Below are 17,571 nucleotides of genomic sequence, written 5' to 3'. Positions count from 1 at the left end.
AGATGAAAAGGTTTTTAAATAACTGAGCAGCAGTAAGAGATGGAACTGCTGCAATAGCTATAATGGAAGAACTATCAGCCCTGTGGCTCAATAGCCTTTGGGCTTTTGGATGACTTTCAAAGTCTTTTTAAAAGGGGAAAAAAACTATACGCACTTACATGGGAACCAGGCAACTCACGTAAAGCTCTCTGACTTTTGACTCTGGAGGCCTGAATTCAAATCCTGATTAAGTCACACAAGTCCAAATAATTTTTGGAGGTCACTACATTCCATTTCTGCAAATTGCAAATTCACCCAACAGGCTAATTCACTTATGTACTCAGTCACATGAGAGAATGGAGCACCTTTATGGGTGCTGTTACCTGTATAGGGACCTGACTTTGGCAGAACTCTGCAGATGGATCAATGACATGAATATCCTATAACTAGAGGCAAAAGTAGTGTCACTGTTGATGTTAGATGTTGAGGAGGGAAGAGGTAGGGAAAATGGTCTGTCAGCCACTTGTATCAACAAGCAGAATGGATCAAGAGAAAGGGCCTGGCATACTAGCCTACAAGCTGTGTTTATGGAAAGCCTTGAAGATCTGCTCAGTCTGGGCCTAGTGTCTTTAGGAGTGACCTAGGAAATAACCCCAACCAAACAACAACAACAACAAACTTTTAAGGGAATGTTTTAAAGAGAATTACTTACATCCTCAAAGTGTAGCAGTTCCAGCACACTCTAGAATGTGAGTTTCTGAATCACTTAGCAATACATGAATTTCAGTATTTCACTTTTGGGTAACTTGTTCTATGTTAACCTGAATCGAAATATATTGAATTACTTTTTTTTTTCTTTTACATATTAAGCCTGGGAAAAGAGAGTGAGGTGGCAATGCAGGAGGCTTATTTGAGCTCAGAATTTGTCTTTGATGTAAGGAATTCTTGCTGTGTAATTAATGTTTTCAGTAGGAGTTCAGAATCCCTTTATTGCCAAACATGTTGCAGATGTACATAGCCCCCTCTAGCTTTCACAGAAAAATAGGTAAGTCCCACAAGAAAGCACAAAGAGTACAGGTGGGATGGGAAGAAGTGTAAATGATGGCTTCCTGATCATTTCTGTTTTCCCGCCCCAGTAAAGTTGACTGTAGGAATTTCCCCAAGGTACTTGCACAAACAAAATTTAGCATGCTGAGATTTTGTCAGCTAAATCCACTTTTCAGATAGTTGATTTGCCATGGTAATCCACATCCCTTTGGAACATTCCTAGTGCTAATAAAAGTTGCAGCTTTGTGAAAACAAAACCCCGTACCACTGCTGTTCTCTTTAAGTAAAGGGAGAGGTTGAATTTTTTTCCTCTATTTTGAAATGAAATGCTACTAGCCTCTGCCATTAGTTGAAGTTGTACAGTAAACTTGTGTGATGGCCATTTAAAATTACATATTTAATTAAGACAGTAGTAAACACACCCAAGTCAATACTGACCTCCTGTCCCTCCAGCAAGCACAAGCTGCAGTGCTGTAGAAGTCTGGGATCAGTAAGCATTTTCAACAGAAATAGCTTGCAGTGGAAAAACAGTTCAGCTCAATCATTGTGTGCCACAGACATTTTGACCTGCTGGTATTTGGATGCAAGTTTTAATTCTATTCCCATTCTCAGACAAAGACCTTATATTCCCCATAATAGCTCAATCTGTTAAAGAACAGCTGACTACAAAGAACAACGTGCACTCAACCTGAAAACAACTGAAATGTGAATATGAAACTTTACTAAAGAATGAAATAATGTTGTGGACTCCAGTGATTATGTACAGGGGGCTAAAGAACACAGTGGAAGGATTCAGTGCCCTCATACAGTACCAGTAATCTGGGGCTGAAAGGTGGTTAAAATTTTTTTGGGTTTTTTTCTATGCCTCAGACTTCATACAGTCTTTCCCAGATGCGAAAATGTGCATATCCTTGAAAAGGTGGGGCCAGTATTTGAGTGATGAAAATATGACTCAATGCTGTTAAAAGAAATATGTTTGGCAAATTCTACTGGTAACAGTACACTTCCCGCATACTATATGCAACAAAAAGCAAATATGGTTTGCTTCGTATCTTTCGTGTTCTTCATTTAAAGGAGTTCATATAATAGCACAATGGCATTCCACTGTGACTGCATAATTTCAGAGAAGATCAAAGATCAAGCAGCTATTTTATATGTTTGCATTTTGCTATCAAGCACCTGACATGGTTGTAAGGCAGTGCTTCTGCATCTCCACTCTCACCTTGTTCTTGCACAGGTTGCAGCACTGTGGTAGGGCTCTTCTGCAGGGCTTCTGCTTTTACGCAGTCTCCCCAAGAAGTCCAAGCCAGTCAAGGTGTATCTTCTGCAGGACTGTGTGCTCTTACACCTCTGAGGCTGAGGCCAGCACTACTTTCACTTGTCTTCTCTATTGTGCTGTGCTGGAAGCTTGGTCAGTTGTGAAGACTTCACCTTCTTGTCAGAGAGATCAAGCAGCATAGCAATGAGCTATAGCTATACTCAAAGGTTTTCTAGAATAAACAATTCTCCTGGATCAGAGCAGGCGTACTTGGGTGAGAACATCTACAGCAGATTTAACATAGTCTTTGTCAGAAGAGCTGAAGAAGAAACCTCTGCAGATTCCCATTTTTCTCAAATCTGTCTGCCCCTTTTCTCTCTTCTGGACACACACTGCTGCAGTTTCTTTGATTCTTTCCAAGGATTCTCTGTCATAAATTAATCTCTTCCCTTGATGGCTTCTGTTGTCCTCATCAAGGCAGTCCTTTCTCAGACAATGGCTCCATTTAGCTCCTGCAGAGAGTTCTGTACAAATTGCCAATATTTCTAGCTCAGAGTGGAATTTTAATTTGCTCTTTCCATCATTACAGAGCATACAGAACAATTGAGGAACTAAGGTACACATAGGAATTTTATTATTCTTCCCACTGCCTACGTAGGATGAATCTTGCCTACACTATTTGCTTTGATCCTACAGTAACTGTACAGCAGAATAACGTGTCTAGAGCATCCTCTGCCCTGGTTCATGATGCCCTGTGCACTTCATCCAGCTCTGTCTTGCCTTTCTCCTGAGGAAATTCTGAAAAAAAAAAGAAAAGAAGAAAGGTTATAGATGTCTGTATATCCATATAGAATGCACATACGGAATTTATAAAATTCCATAACTGAGGTAGCACAGTAAGAAGATACCTAAAAATAAGTGCTTGGAGAGAGCAATCTTAAAATTTTCCTTCTCCTTCAGTAGTTCAAAACAAAAGAAATGTAATTGTCAAACAGTTTTTAACAGGAGCAACTGATCAAGTGCTGCTCCTTTCTTTGAATGTCATCAGTTCAGACTGAAGCTGGGATGAACTCTCCAGTCTTTCCTTTTCATCCATCTGATGGTGCCAGCTACAAAACGTAGAGTATTGCAGAACAGTAACGAGGAGCAACTGTGTCTTGGAGTCAAATTTAACACTATTAGGATATTGATGCTTAGAAAGGAATTCTACCCAGAATAGCAAAGGCATCTGGAGTCCTTTGCTTATGTTTTAAGCCATTCAGAAGCAATTTTATCCCATTGTTCTTAAGTCCGTAAAAGTAAGTTTATTTTATTTTAGGTTTTCTATTTTTGATTATTACAAGGTTTGCAGTTTTGTATTTTTTTATCCCATCTCTGTTCTTTCACCTTGAGTCAGCTCTGAGACCTTAAATTCCCACTCCTTATCACCTGTGTTAAAGACTCAGGAAGGCTGAGAGAGTATTTCAGGTTGCTAAGAGAAATGATGATACTTCTGATGATGCAATAGGATGTCTAGACTGAAATGCTTAAATCTTTTTTTAATTTTTTAGTCACCATGTACATTAAACTTGTGATTTTTTTTCCCAAGGAATTTCATAAAATGAGCTCCTTATCATATATTTCTCCCAGTCCTGTGCCCCATCCCATTCAAGTAAAGCACTTACGCATATCACTTCATTTCTGCTGGTAACAATAATGACAATTGACTTCAATGGAATTATTGACCATTAACTTCAATGAAGTTATTCATATGCCTTAAATTTTGCACATACATGAGTACTGGATTAAAAACCAACCAAGCAAAGACAGCTAATTAGATTTTAAATATTGAAGGATCTGCAAAGTGGAATCTTCATCCTTAGGGTAATAATGCACTAAGTCTAAATCCAGCTTTTTAAGGATATACAATGGGTAATAAGAAACAGAATTCTTTTATTTCTCCTTCTATGAATGAAGTCAGATGGATACATGCTGTGTATAGACTTACTTGAGGTGTATGTGGAAACCAGACAGGAATTTCTCAAGTGAAAATGTGCCTTTTTCATGTCTTTATTGACATGAGATGCAGCATCCTCACACTGTTCAGGCTCCAAACAAATCAGCAGATTCAGGATGTGCAGGATTTCGATGCTAAAGAAGAAATCCCATAGTTTGCCCTATGGTTGGAAAAAGTGCTTATGGAGCCTAACATACATAGAAAGTCTATTTTAGTACTGTATCCCTTCTTGCTGTAGCTTTAGTTCTGTTACACCTCACTGAAATCTTTCTGGGCTTCTTTTAAGCATTTGTAGTTCTGTGAATAAACTAGAAATTGTGAATAACAATGAGTAATTTCCTTGTTAAAACCAATATTAAGAACAGTGAGGCTTACAATAAGTTGCAAAATACATAATTAATATATTTATCACAAGTATTACATTAAAAAGAAACCAGTATAACATAAGAAGTGTACTGTTTAGAGATCAGAGAAAAAAAAACAATTTGCAGGATTTGTTTGGCTAACCAACAATACTAAATTTTTTGCATATTTAGGGGTTGGTTTGTGTCACAGTACTAATAGTCCAATTACCTACCTATGGGTTATTTAAGAGCATAACTGTTAAAAAGGCAGTCTCAGATGTCTTATATCTCTATGGAGAAGAAGTTGAGAGAAAGCAAGGAGTCAAACCTTCACATCACAAATCCTCTGCCTGCTCTGGCTACTAGCAAAAGCTTTCAAGGCAAAGACTGCAAGTACTGCAAAGCCAAGGTGTTCTTAAGCCCAAATCAGCTGTGCAGTTGAGAAGTTGACCAGAGGAGAATGTTTGATTGAACAAATAGTTTATTTTTTGTTTGTAGGTTAGCCTCAAATATCATGCTATTGCCAGTTACAGTTGTTAATTGGATGTTCTTGGGAACTGCCAGCAATATCCTTTTTCTCGTTCGGGATGAATATTTTGTTCATCAGCTGTTTCTGCTGTTGTAATATATCTAGCATGAGGAAAGGTAGAAAAAGAAATCTTTCAGATCTTTTCACTGGACAAATTTATCCAGGCACCTTCTGGGAAATTCACCCCATCTTAGTTACTCCTGAAGTGTTACGCTGATTTTATGAGATCTGTTTTGTTCACTGACTTGTATGAATGCAAAGCATTTTAGTCAATCTGTAAAGTTTCAGAAACAAAGAGTTTATCATGAAAGCATCATAAAGATATAATGGAAATGAAAGAAACAGTAGAAGGGTTGCTTTCCAACCCTAACTAGTCTATGATTTTATGATTCTATGATCCTCTGTTTATTTCAGTTGGTTTTGTACCCGAGTTCTGACTAAAAAGTTGTGAGGAAAACATTTTTCCCTCACAATGCAAAACAGTCTCCCATTCTATAAAAAATGCTTCTAGTGTTAAGCTGAGTTTAACATAGTAGTTCCATGAGCATATGTGTGAATGAAATGCATTCACCCAGATATTCATGGGAAGAGAAGGAACGAGGGAATGGAAAAGGAAAATTTATGTTTTAATCCAAACCTCTTTACTTTGTAATTGAGCAGTGATAAATATCTAAATCTCACATTAGTATATGCATGGCCCTTTATGTATCCATGGAGCCATTCCTGCGAGGCTACCATTAAATCTTTGATCTAAGCTGAGGAAATCACTTCTACACATCCTTAAAGTTATGAAGGTACTTTTCCTGAAAAAGATGATTTTCAAAATGAAGGCTTCAAGCAGGAAGATATATTCAGTGGCAATTTTTACGTTTTCTTTCTAATATCTCCCGCTCCCGATATTCTCCAATTTTATATTGTTACAAGAAAGATTTCATTTAAACTAGAGATCTTGCTATTGGCCATAGCTGTTACATTTGGCTGGATCATTTCCTGAGGCTGCAAATTCCTCGGATAGGCTGCATAAAATAGCATTTCTACACAAGATTTTCAAATTTACTGTCCTTTAATTTTATTGAGTACTCTCCTCTCAATTATTGTTACTCTGTGAAAGGTTATATACTTCATTATAGAATACTTGAAGCACTTGACCTACATTTGAAAAACACTATCATGACATTCTATATTCATTACAAATCAATTAGCAATTTATACATGAAATAAGACTGTAGCCCTGGTGTCCTAGCTAACTTAGTTGCCATGATGCTGCAGCTCTCCAGTAGTGTGCACTAAACAAGACAAACTTTTCAGGTTGCTGGTTTCCAGTGACAACTGCTCTTTTGTGGTGCATTAAACTTTTCCTGTAACTTTCAGTTATTTATGAAAAACATTTGGTAAAAAGTGTCAGGGTGTGGGTGTGTGAACTGTAAAGTCTGCAGAATTTAGTGAATTGTGTCTATCCCTCCCATTAAGTGACTGAAAGACCTCCACTACATGCTGGGTGATGCTCAGCCATGATTTTAATAGATGATATGCCTCTGATATTTGATCTGAAGTATGATGCCTGTGTAGTGAATGCGATACTTACAAAATGTGCCAGACTACTATTCCTGGGGGAAAACAAAACCCAAACTTGTAAACAAGTAAAGCATGCATGTCTCCTGTGGCTTTATCAATATGACTTTCACCTGCGTCTTCTGAAGAACCAGAAGGGGTAGGCACAAAAGTCTATTTATAAACAGACTCATTCCTTGGCCCCTACTGAAACTACTGGTTCTAATTGTGATCAGCCAACTTCATAATTAAAAATCCTGGTGTTATTTCTAGGAGATTATTTGTATCATTGAGAGATAAGCCTTCTACTGGATGTTGAAATGCCATAGTCATGGTAGCAGTTAAGGATTATTGGCAAAGGTAAAGCTCTTCCCCAGTACACAAGGTCCATCGGACCTTAAATACGCTGAAATACCCTCTTTTAGTCATGATGATGAGTGGTTTCTTTGACCTAGTGAAGCAAGGTTGTATCCCACTTAGCAGATTGGAAAGGTGAAGCATGGTGAGTCAAAATGATGTCCCTATGGTGGCAGGGAGGGTATGTAGCAAATCATGAGAAAGGAACTGAAATCATTATCTCTGAGTTTTCTGACGGACAATGCTTTAATGTTTAGAAATGTACCAATTTTCTCACTCTTGAGAGTAGTGAGGTGTGAGTGTTAAGATGTGAACTGTGTAAGGTCAGGCAGTTTGACTCAGCAGAATTATTTCTTTAACTGGCAATTTGCAGATTCCCACCAATGCTGTGCTTCCAGCTGACCTAAGAATTGTACTATATGTGCTTAATCAGGCTGCAATCACCTTGACTGCTGTAGCTAGAATATTATAATTTAGACCTACGCTGGCTGACAGTCTTTGTTCAAAATTATAAATTTAGAAGATAATCCACCTTGTCTGTAGAGGTTCATATGGTTAATAGTAAACAGGGAGAAGAAATGCACTCAGTGACCAGGGAGATGAACTGTGTGTCCTGAGTTGTACTGTCCTTCCTAGAGAGGTAGCCTATAACCAAACCATTTTCTGTTCACTGTAGACAACAGTGCAAAAAACATTCTGCAGACCTTATTTTCTGCAGTCAGTAATGTACAAATGGTAAAACTCCTTCTGATCTTGTCATAACCTTCTGCAGTTTCTCCACTTCAGCAGCATAAATAGATAAAAACAGCTCTGCCACCAAAGTTACACTTGACAAGAAAGCCTCCAGCTGCAGTCAACAAGACGTGTATTCATACACACATGATTAATAGCTACATATTAGCAGAATTATGAGAAGTTTCCAGGATGCAGTTTCATTTGAACACAGGTGCAAGGTTTTTACTGATAACTGCATGGGAGCATTGGGCTGTTGAGAACAGTCCTTCCTGGGCTTCTAGGATACGTTCATTCTGGAGGAAACATTTCCAGGTATTTGGAAGGATACAGCTCAGACAAGAATTCTATGTTTCTTAAATGTTGATATGTTGCTGTTACTGTTCTGAGTAAGTCTGTCTCTTCCCCTCAACCCCAAACTTCTGCCAAGCAGCCTGTATTTCTGCATTTCTCCTGCAGATGTTTTTCAAGAGCAAATAGTAAGCTCAAAGAGTATAATTTCTTTACCAAAGGGGGGGGGTAGATATTGTTTACTAAATACCTTATGTTATATCAACATACACATTTCTGTCATCTGTGGCTCAGTCCCACAATGTATAGAATAATCTCAACTTCTACTAAAGAAAATGAGACATGAGAGCACCAAACGTAGGGAGTACAGCAACAGAGAGACAGAGTGCCACATACTGATGGTTTCTCCACGCTTGAGAAGCTATCACTGTCTCTGCCTCTCAGCTCTACTGTTACATATACAACTGGGCAATAAAAAGGAGATGAAAAGCCAACCTCCTAAATGTTCAGTCTGAGAAGTCCCAAATACTCTGCTGTACCAGAATGAAGGTCTATTTTTCAGGATTCATTTGTGCTAATACTGGCTGGTGCAATTGTTATGCAATTGTGCAGGCATTGGGAATAACCAGAGTACACTATATGCTGATTCTATACTTTACCAGGCCACAATGGAAACTTCTTGCCATCTGGAAACTTCTTCATGCCAGAGTAGTACAAAAGGCGCCCTGACATGCACCTGAATTCTGTACCCAGCACCCTGGTGTTTGCTATTTAGGATTCATTTGTACCACAGCTTTAAGTTTTATTTTTCCAGCTAACTTTCCCAGCTGACAAAAAGAAAAAAACTGCCTAAAGATAAATGCCAGATAGATGAGGCTTTTTTATCACCATCTATCATAATTAGAGGGAAGTGGAGTCATCATCGTGCCTGCATTGGTAAATTCTTATGGCAGTTTTTCAGAATCATCCATACTCATTGTTTGTATGGATTGCTTTATATAGATAGTCATGTTCTTTGTAGAAGAGAGAGAATATTAAGTCTCATTTCTTTACTTAATTCCAGCTTTGGCAGTTACATTTTGCCTGCCTGATTTTTCCACTGTGATTTCAGGTGAATGTTTGCTTCCATCTTTATATGCCACAATGTTTTGTTCTCTCTAAAGTGCTGATGTGTTTCACACCAGAGGTATCTACTTTTTGGTCATGTGGGATGAAGTGTGGTTTGCAAACATAAAGAATATTTAGTATTATTTGTAAACTAACTGAACAAAAGTGTTAAAAGGGAAGCTAGTTAATATGCTTAGGGAACGTTAGATGCTCAGGTACTTTCTTCTGACCACCAATCATATTAATCCTGTGAGGAAAGACCTGATGAACTGTTTTCACACAGTCAGATTTTTAGTTTATTTTTTAATGACTCTACTTCAGTTGCAGCTGAAGGAGCCCTGAGATAGAGTTCTGGATCAGCCCACTGACTGTGGACTCTTGCCAGACAAGGACTTTAGTGAGTGTACTTTGAAACAAAAATGGATAATGGGCTTTCATCCACAAAGAACTCCTTATATTAGTGTTATTCTCCTGCCTTGTCTTATTGAAGGTCTGAAATTACTTTCCTGACTTGTTACTCATCTTGAGTCAGATCACTTCCCCTGAAGTGTGTCTCAGTGCCCTTGTATGGAAGAATATTTCTTCTGTGATCACAGCAAATGCTTAGGTTGCAGAGGAGAGGACAACATACAATAAAATTTTCAAAAGCATGGAAGACAAAGCAACTAGGATGCTTTATGCATTTAGGTACTTGCAAGTCTGCAATTTATGTTTATCAATCATTTTAGTGCTCCTGAAAATGTTAACCACCATCTGTTTCTTTAATGATGCTATGTCTGGCTCAGGAGATGAGTGTTTATGAAAAGTAGGGAAGAAAGGACTGATATTTTGATATCATCACGAAAGTGAGAGTCTATTAAGGTATCTAGCAATTTTCCAAAATGTTGAACTTTGAAGAAGACTTCAAGTTAAATTGTGTTTATGTGCAGATACTTTTAGAATATATGCAGTATCTTATTATGTGATAGAGTTGCTCTACACATAGTACAGATTCAGGCACTAAAGCAGTAATCTGCCCGATTCGTTTGCAGGTGCTTGTAGTACTGTAAAAGCCAGACCTACGCTCTTGTGATTCAGTTTACAGTCTCAATTTCTTTGAGTATTTCAGTTGTGTAGGAATCAAATTTTGAAGGAAAGATTCATCCTTTAAGATGAAAACGAAAGGTTGTGAGAAGGCTTTAGAATGTGAGAAGGCTTTAGAAAACGCTTGACCAGGTTAGAATACAGTGAGCCTTGAAAGATGCTTCCTCAAAAGCATACAACTACTGCCCTCAGTGGTAAACTGTGAAGATTAGCAATTGGGAAATTTGCCCACAGTTACCACATGCTGTCTCTGAGGTACATGGGGAGTAAACATGATCTGACAACATGCTGTGGCCATGCTTACCAAAACCTAGCAGTAGTTTCACTGGCAGCAAATAGCGTATGAATGTGCAGTGGTTAGAAGTTTAGGAATCATCAGATGGACCCTTGCGGTGTTGTAAGAAAACTCCAGAAAGTGACAGTCTATACATCTAAAAAAGTGCCAGTATGGCACGTGGTTATATCTCAGCCTTTATTAATCACTGCCTGTAAGGAAACAGCTAGAGGAAAAATGCAATCAAAGGAGGCCTCACATCAGAGAGAACATACAGAAACTCGTTCTATGATTATGTGTAAACCAACCACAGGCTCTGTTTACAAACCTTTCCCTCTGTTCCTTTGCCTAATCATTTCTGCTTTCCCTCTCTGTCTTCTAACTTTCCTTCATCTTTCCAGATGCAGGACGCTATGGGCTATGAGTTACCATGGGTGTATTTTGTCAGTCTGGTCATCTTTGGATCCTTTTTCGTTCTAAATCTGGTTCTTGGTGTGTTGAGCGGGTAAGCTGACAGTTTTGGTGTCCTTTTTCCAATGCTACAGGGCAAGACTCCATAATAAGGGCTCTTCCCTGTCACCAGGATTCTTTCAGGGGGATTAAAAATCTGAATCCAAGGAAGCTTCACATCAGCTCTCAAGTACTTTGACAAAATGTTCAAACATTACAAATAACAATACAGGTAAAAAAAGAGGTGTTATTCTCTGGCAAAGAAATTCAATCTCAGGGCATTCAAAATCACTTTAATGTCAACCTGTCATAAACTTCCAGAAAACTGGCTATTGAAAATCTTAACTGCTGGTGACTTGGGATCTCTTTGGCTGGAGCCTTGCAGTGCTCAGAATCTGAGCTTGTCTCACTAATTATCATTCCACTCTTCCAGGTCAATGATGCCATAGGAAGGGACTGGCCCTGGATCTATTTTGTTACACTAATCATCATAGGGTCATTTTTTGTACTTAACTTGGTTCTCGGTGTACTTAGCGGGTAAGCAGTACGAGGAAAACATTTTATTATTGTTTATTTTTTTAAATTTGTATTTCTATTCCAACTCTCTGATTACCAGAACAAGGGGCAGTGGCGGGTCGATCTCAGGAACCTTAATAGAAAGCCTAGGGTACTGCTGCACCAGTAGCAAAATACAGCATTCCTACTGGCATGGAAGGAGTCTTTTGACTAAATTGAAGGGATACAAGACAACTCTTTGCCTGTAACATGCTCCTCTACCTGTACTTTGTGGGAAGAGGACAAATCTATGCTCCCCTGCAGGTGAAGCACAGCATTCACCAAAGAAGGGGATTATAGTAAAATTTCTGGAAGGTCAGTGGGACTGAAGAAGGAATGAGAGCATGAGACAAATCCCTTTGCATTTGTGGGATTATATGCCAAATTATATCTTATTATGTGCCAAATTATATCTTCTCACATGAGGAATGTTCACATTGCTTAGTGCTTAAAGCACAGCCTAATGGAAGACTGTTTTCTCTGGAGTGTGTCTTTGACACACTTCTTCAATTAAGCACATCTTCTCCATTGTGCAGTTACAAGCCTATCGTGATGCAGGGAGAAAAGATCATTTCCCTCTGACCTGTTCTAAGGATGAACAGAGAAGCAGGAGAAGGCCTTCTAGTGCTTAAGCATTCCTAAGACATCTAGTCACTTAGCTGTATTTCAATTCTGCAGTATAACCCTCACTGCAAAACAACATTTTAGTAGTTTTGATTAAAAACAATTGATATTTTCCCCAGTAATTACAAACTTTACCACCCCTGGGGAGCCACATAAATGAGAGGAATCAAGCCAGAAAACATCCCTCACAAGATTTTTATAAAAATATCTCCTAGAATTAGGCATCTAATTCCATATTTGGGTATGACTGGGTGTCTACAGGCATTCCATGTACATAGATAAATATGGTATGAGGGCTTTTATGCATCCTCTTCTTCTTTGTTTCCAACATCCTGCCTCCTTTAATGAGTTCTAAATGAATTTGGTCAGAGCCTGTACCTGCTGCCTGAGTGGGCAGCCCATAAATCCCTTGTCTTTTGATCATAAGAGAGGGAAAATGATGTCTGAGCAAGAGAGGACTTGATGCCTCACAAAAATTATATCCTCAGTACTTGGGCCAACAGCATAAGAAGGGCAGTAGTGGGACTGGAGAAGATGATCCACTATTGGCCATCCTCCAAAGAGACAGGTAATAGCAGATCTACAAGAGGTATTACTACTATCTTCATTGCTAAGACAGCTGCTGCGAAGAGAAGGGTTTCCAAGCAGTAATGGGAGTGGGGAAAAAAACCAACCCAGTAATGAAGTGTCAGGCAATAGTCTGGTTTTGGATAGTCTGGAGAGTGATACTCTGGGTACAATTTTAAAGCATTTCTCCCAGTGGATTCTCTGATCAGCAGGTAAGGATGCCAGCAGAAGTGGAGGATGATAACCAGCTGACAGAGGGAAAATGATCTGTTGTATCAGAGGTGCACTCAAAAACCATATAAGACAGTGGTTGAAGATTATATAGTATCTGATTGGATAAACAGTGCCTGTGAGCCCAGCCCTGAGGAGTGCATGCTGTTGGAGCACTACTAATTCAATTTACCTACCCTTGGATTTGTCTCTGTACGTAATTGAAAACTGAATTTTCTCTCTCTTGTTTTTCAACTCAAGAAAGTGTTTTGGGGCCTGGATCTTCCACCTCCTGACATACTGCAGGTAGACCACCGCAGTTAGTGGTAAAAGATGGAAACAATCTGTAGAGAGAACTGAAATCAAAGATGAAATTCACCTTGTTTAAGATGTGAGTCACTCTTTTCTGGCTGTGTTCACAGTGTTATGACAGCTGCACTGTTTCTGTAAAATTTTTTCCCAACTGGAGAAAAAGTAAAAAGAGTTTGCATCCATGAAAAAAAAAACCACAGAAATTATGGGAGAAATGTTCTAAATTTTCTTTGGGCTAAATAAGCAGTTCTTAAACAATTAATTTTCTAAAGCAGTTCTAAATTCTGCTGAGTTGTGAAGTGTGTTCACTTTGCAGGTTCAGCTTTTTTTTAAACTCGCTATTGCTGTTAGTCTGACCCAGTAGATCAGATTGCTATTAGCTGATCCACCTGTCCTATGTTAGATAGAAAGCAGTATTCTCGGGCATCTTTTTTTTATCTATTCTGGGCATCTCTGATTTCTTCCTATTTATCTATTTCAGGAACCTCACCAAGCATGTCATGTAGACTTCGTCAATGACAGATTAGCTTAGTTTTTGTAATCACGTCTGAATACGTAAGTGTAATTAATTGTACTCACAAAGACACCTTGATTGAACCTGAGAAATCACATGCTGAGTTCTGCTCTGCTTAAAGAACTCATTTGAACTCATTTGTAATTTGTTTTTCCTCAGGTATGTCATCCGTTCATGGTCCTTCTGATAAATTTACCAGTCACACATGCTAAGCTAAATAGTATGACAAAGTATTCATGTATGGAGCTCTTCCTCTCTTGACTGAGCATAATGTAAAATGCATGTGTTCCAAAGGAAATATCCAGTCAGCAAATCACACAGTAGACCTCCCCAAGCTCAGGCAAAAGGATTCCACATCATTGCTATGAGCAGTGAAGCCCTTCTTAGAGGTCTCTTGATCACGTGTGTTGTCTGTTTCAGTCAATTACGGAGGAAAAATAATGGCTGCACACCTAAGCGTATAGATTCACATTTCTTCTATATTTTGTCTAGCAGTGATCCAAATCCCAGGACACAGGCCAAATAAGCAGTTGCCTAAGGCAAATGAAGGGCTGGAGAACAGCCTTTTATTCTGCTTTGAGAGGATCCTGGAAAACCCAGTTGGCTGCTTTTGATGCTCTTAGTGCCAAGGAAGAGGTCAGAGTGAATGGGAGGCTGGATATGGTTTTAGCTCCTTCTGGAGCATTTTTTTTTTTTTTTTTTTTTTTTTTGGTAACATTTCAGGACTTTTCCCTAGTCTTCTGTCCTCTCTTCCAACCCTTCCCATGCCTTGGTGTACTTCTCAGGGTGGATGAGGCTTTAGGTCTTGTACTACACCTTTATTAGTAAGCAAGAGTTTTGAACTGCTAGAATTCTGCTGGTTTGCTCACTTTCTTTCATTCCTCTAAATGTGAGACATCATACTGAGATCAGATATAGACAAGAGTTACTTACATTCAATCATTAGGATGGGCAAGAGAAATTGTCTTCTGGAACAGAACAGTATAAAGAGCTGGGTGTTTAGATTTATGATATTGACCCACTCTAACCTCACACAGAGAAAACATGTCTCCAGAATGCTCTGCTTTTTGGTATTCTCTCTGGCAGATGTATGTTATAATTTCTGGGAGAAATGAAGCAAACTGAATTCTGGTAAAAACAACCAGATTCACTGACACTTAAACTGATGTTCTCTTGTTCACTGAAAAAAAGACAGATTGCTCAGTATTTCTACAAGCCTTTTGTCAACGTAATCCTGACATCATAGTGCAATCTTTTTTGAGAATGTCACCTCCAGACTCAAGATGGCACTTCCATCAGAAAGCTTACTTGGTCCTTGGCCTCCCTGCTGAAACTGCAAACAGTGATCATTTATTGCCAACTGTGATGGTGGCAAAGGAAATGTGCACACCTGCCTGCAGTAGGAACTGGACTGAGGTCACCAGCTCATTTCACATGGGATGATAAATTACTACTGATAGTAATTCTTGATCATGAACAGCATTTGTCAGAGTACAGGCTGGCATTCCACATGGGAAGTGGTTTGAATTGCATTAGCGATTTCCCGAGACAGTTGTTCTCAATGATTTAATGTTAGTAAAGCATAGAAATTAAAGTAATTTAAATAAGTTTTCTTTGGAGGGTCATCCATGGAGTATCATACATTGTACAAAGGAAAGAAACATGCAATTGCAGATTGTTTAGACTAGGCAATCACAATATGTTCAGTTGTGCCATTAAAAAGCTGTGTAACAAATTCACTCTTATGCAGATGGTCAATGTAAAGACATCATGTTAAAATCTCCAATTGGTTTAGTCAGCTCTCTCCCCAGCCTGAGTCCCATTTGAGAGAGACAGTAAGTGGGGACTGAAAAGACCCAGACAGGCGTGCAGCTTAGGTGCATCTGACAAACGATCCACTTCAGTGTGCAGTAGAAATTTCAGTTTCTGTAACTTGGGCTGTTCCATGATGTTTTCCACTTTTGTTTCTACAACAGCCCATTCCGAGTTATAACCATGCAAATATAAATGGTTCTCACTTGTAGCTGAAAGCTCAGCCCTTTCAAAATTGGATTCATTTTTCTTAGGCTGTGAAATACCAGTTTAGGAGTCAACAACTGAAATATTGGGATTTGATTTATCAGATAAGCTTAGTAATATAAACTTTTTTCCAGTCCTTTTTTTAGAGTTAATTCATTAATTTGGATATGGCACTGTGTCAGACCCAGAGGAAAGATGTTACTGAAGCAGAAAATATAACTGCTGTTGATTGAATTTTTCTAAAATTCTTTATACAGTTTTTATTATTATTTCTAAAAGCTTAGGATCACAGAATGGTTTGGGTTGGAAGGGACATGAAAGATATCCAGTTCCAACCCCTGCCATGGGCAGGGACACCTTTACCTAGACCAGGTTGCTCACAATCCCTTCCAACCTGGTCTTATTTTTAAGGGGTTGTTTGGTCTAGATTTTAAGTAGTAAAATATCACTCCCAGCATGAGAGAATTTGATTATTTTTTTTCATCCTTGCCATGCTTGCAATAACTGAGTCTGCCTTGTGGCTAAGTTTGGTCCCAGGGTTGACTGTGATCCAACAATTCTCCTCCTCATTTCCACCTTCATTATTGCAGTCCCATGGGGATGGGCTGACCTCTCAGCAGTGTGACAGAGGTGAAGGTCACATAGGTATAATATAGGTATATTTGTCACATAGGTATAATATAGGTATATTTGTCACATTCTTTGGCTTGCAGTGAAGGAATCATTCTACTTTTGTTCTGCTGCACTGCTGGTTTTGTGCACAACTCATAATGTTGAAAGCATGATCCAAAGCCTGTGACGTCAATGGAAATCTTTCAGTGGGTTTTAGACCAGACAGGAGGGAAGTACTTCGCCATCACTGTTAGAAAATCATGTCTATCTCAGTTGCTTGAGGACACTTCACATGGCACTCATTAACATTTTGGGTAAGATTTTCATCATCCTAATATTATTCCACCAAAGTAATTGTTACATTTTCTATTTGTTTTTCCAGGAGCAAACCTAAGAAAAATATAGGTGAACATTTTTGGTTTTTTATTCATTTGTTGCTGACAGTCATCAGCAATTGGAATGGATAATGCATTGGAAAAAATGTCTTTATCTCTCATTTCTAGAAACAGCGGGCCATGTTATCTGCTGTGTGTGCCTTATGTAGTGATCTGCTTCAGCAGATACAAGACTTAAGGCTTAAGTACTTTTGGTCCAGCACTTTTCACAATCATTGAGCTTACTTTTTAAAATACAAGCGTGAAAACCTGGTTTAGAACCACAGGAGAGTCTCTAAAGAGAGGTAGGTCAGCATTTCTAGAAAAAAAAATAATGCAGTATGGGTGTCTCTGAAACAGAAGAAGAAACAGCACCACAGCCAAAAAGAAGACAAAGCAAGCAGCCAGGTTCATAACTAAGCAATATGAAATTCTTGTTCTTATACTCTGTGTATTAAACTATATTCCCAGTAGTGGTCTTTCATAAAACTATCAAAGTCTACCCTTGTTCACTTTCTGGTAGAATCTATTAGTTTTGTCTACCCATAAGTTACCACATTTGCCTACCCAGGTTGATATTTGAAAAACACTTTTCATGTCAGATAGCAGCCCTGAATACTGAAAGTCTGCAATAAAACATTGAGGTCTGAGTTCTTAAACGTATTATTCAGGACTGTGGTTAAAATTGCATGTAATTAAATGTGTACAGAATTGTGAGTACTGTTAATTACATTTACAATTAGCCCAATTTAGTTGTGATTACATATAAAAGTGAAAGACAGATTG

General features: G+C 38.6%; 1 protein-coding gene across 7 annotated transcripts in view; it reads left to right on the top strand.

The window, feature by feature from the left end:
- The window catches only part of CACNA1C (calcium voltage-gated channel subunit alpha1 C), a 481,717-nt gene that overhangs the window by 322,787 nt on the left and 141,359 nt on the right, over window positions 1-17,571 (top strand). For 5 of the 7 annotated variants that reach the window (XM_057428116.1, XM_057428113.1, XM_057428115.1 and 2 more), the window contains exon 8: window positions 10,950-11,053. In XM_057428116.1, coding sequence (XP_057284099.1) covers window positions 10,950-11,053 — 104 coding nt within the window. Of the gene's footprint in view, window positions 1-10,949; window positions 11,054-11,431; window positions 11,536-17,571 lie in introns of all 7 variants that reach the window. The other 2 variants (XM_057428118.1, XM_057428119.1) reach the window with 2 other exon arrangements.

Source organism: Pezoporus wallicus, unplaced genomic scaffold (assembly GCF_028554395.1).
Source record: "Pezoporus wallicus isolate ANWC-B61680 ecotype Strahan unplaced genomic scaffold, APGP_CSIRO_Pwel_v1 contig_2908, whole genome shotgun sequence".
Classification (NCBI taxonomy): domain Eukaryota; kingdom Metazoa; phylum Chordata; class Aves; order Psittaciformes; family Psittacidae; genus Pezoporus; species Pezoporus wallicus.
The sequence above is the reverse complement of the archived record's forward strand: the minus strand, read 5'-3'. Positions and strand labels throughout refer to the sequence as shown.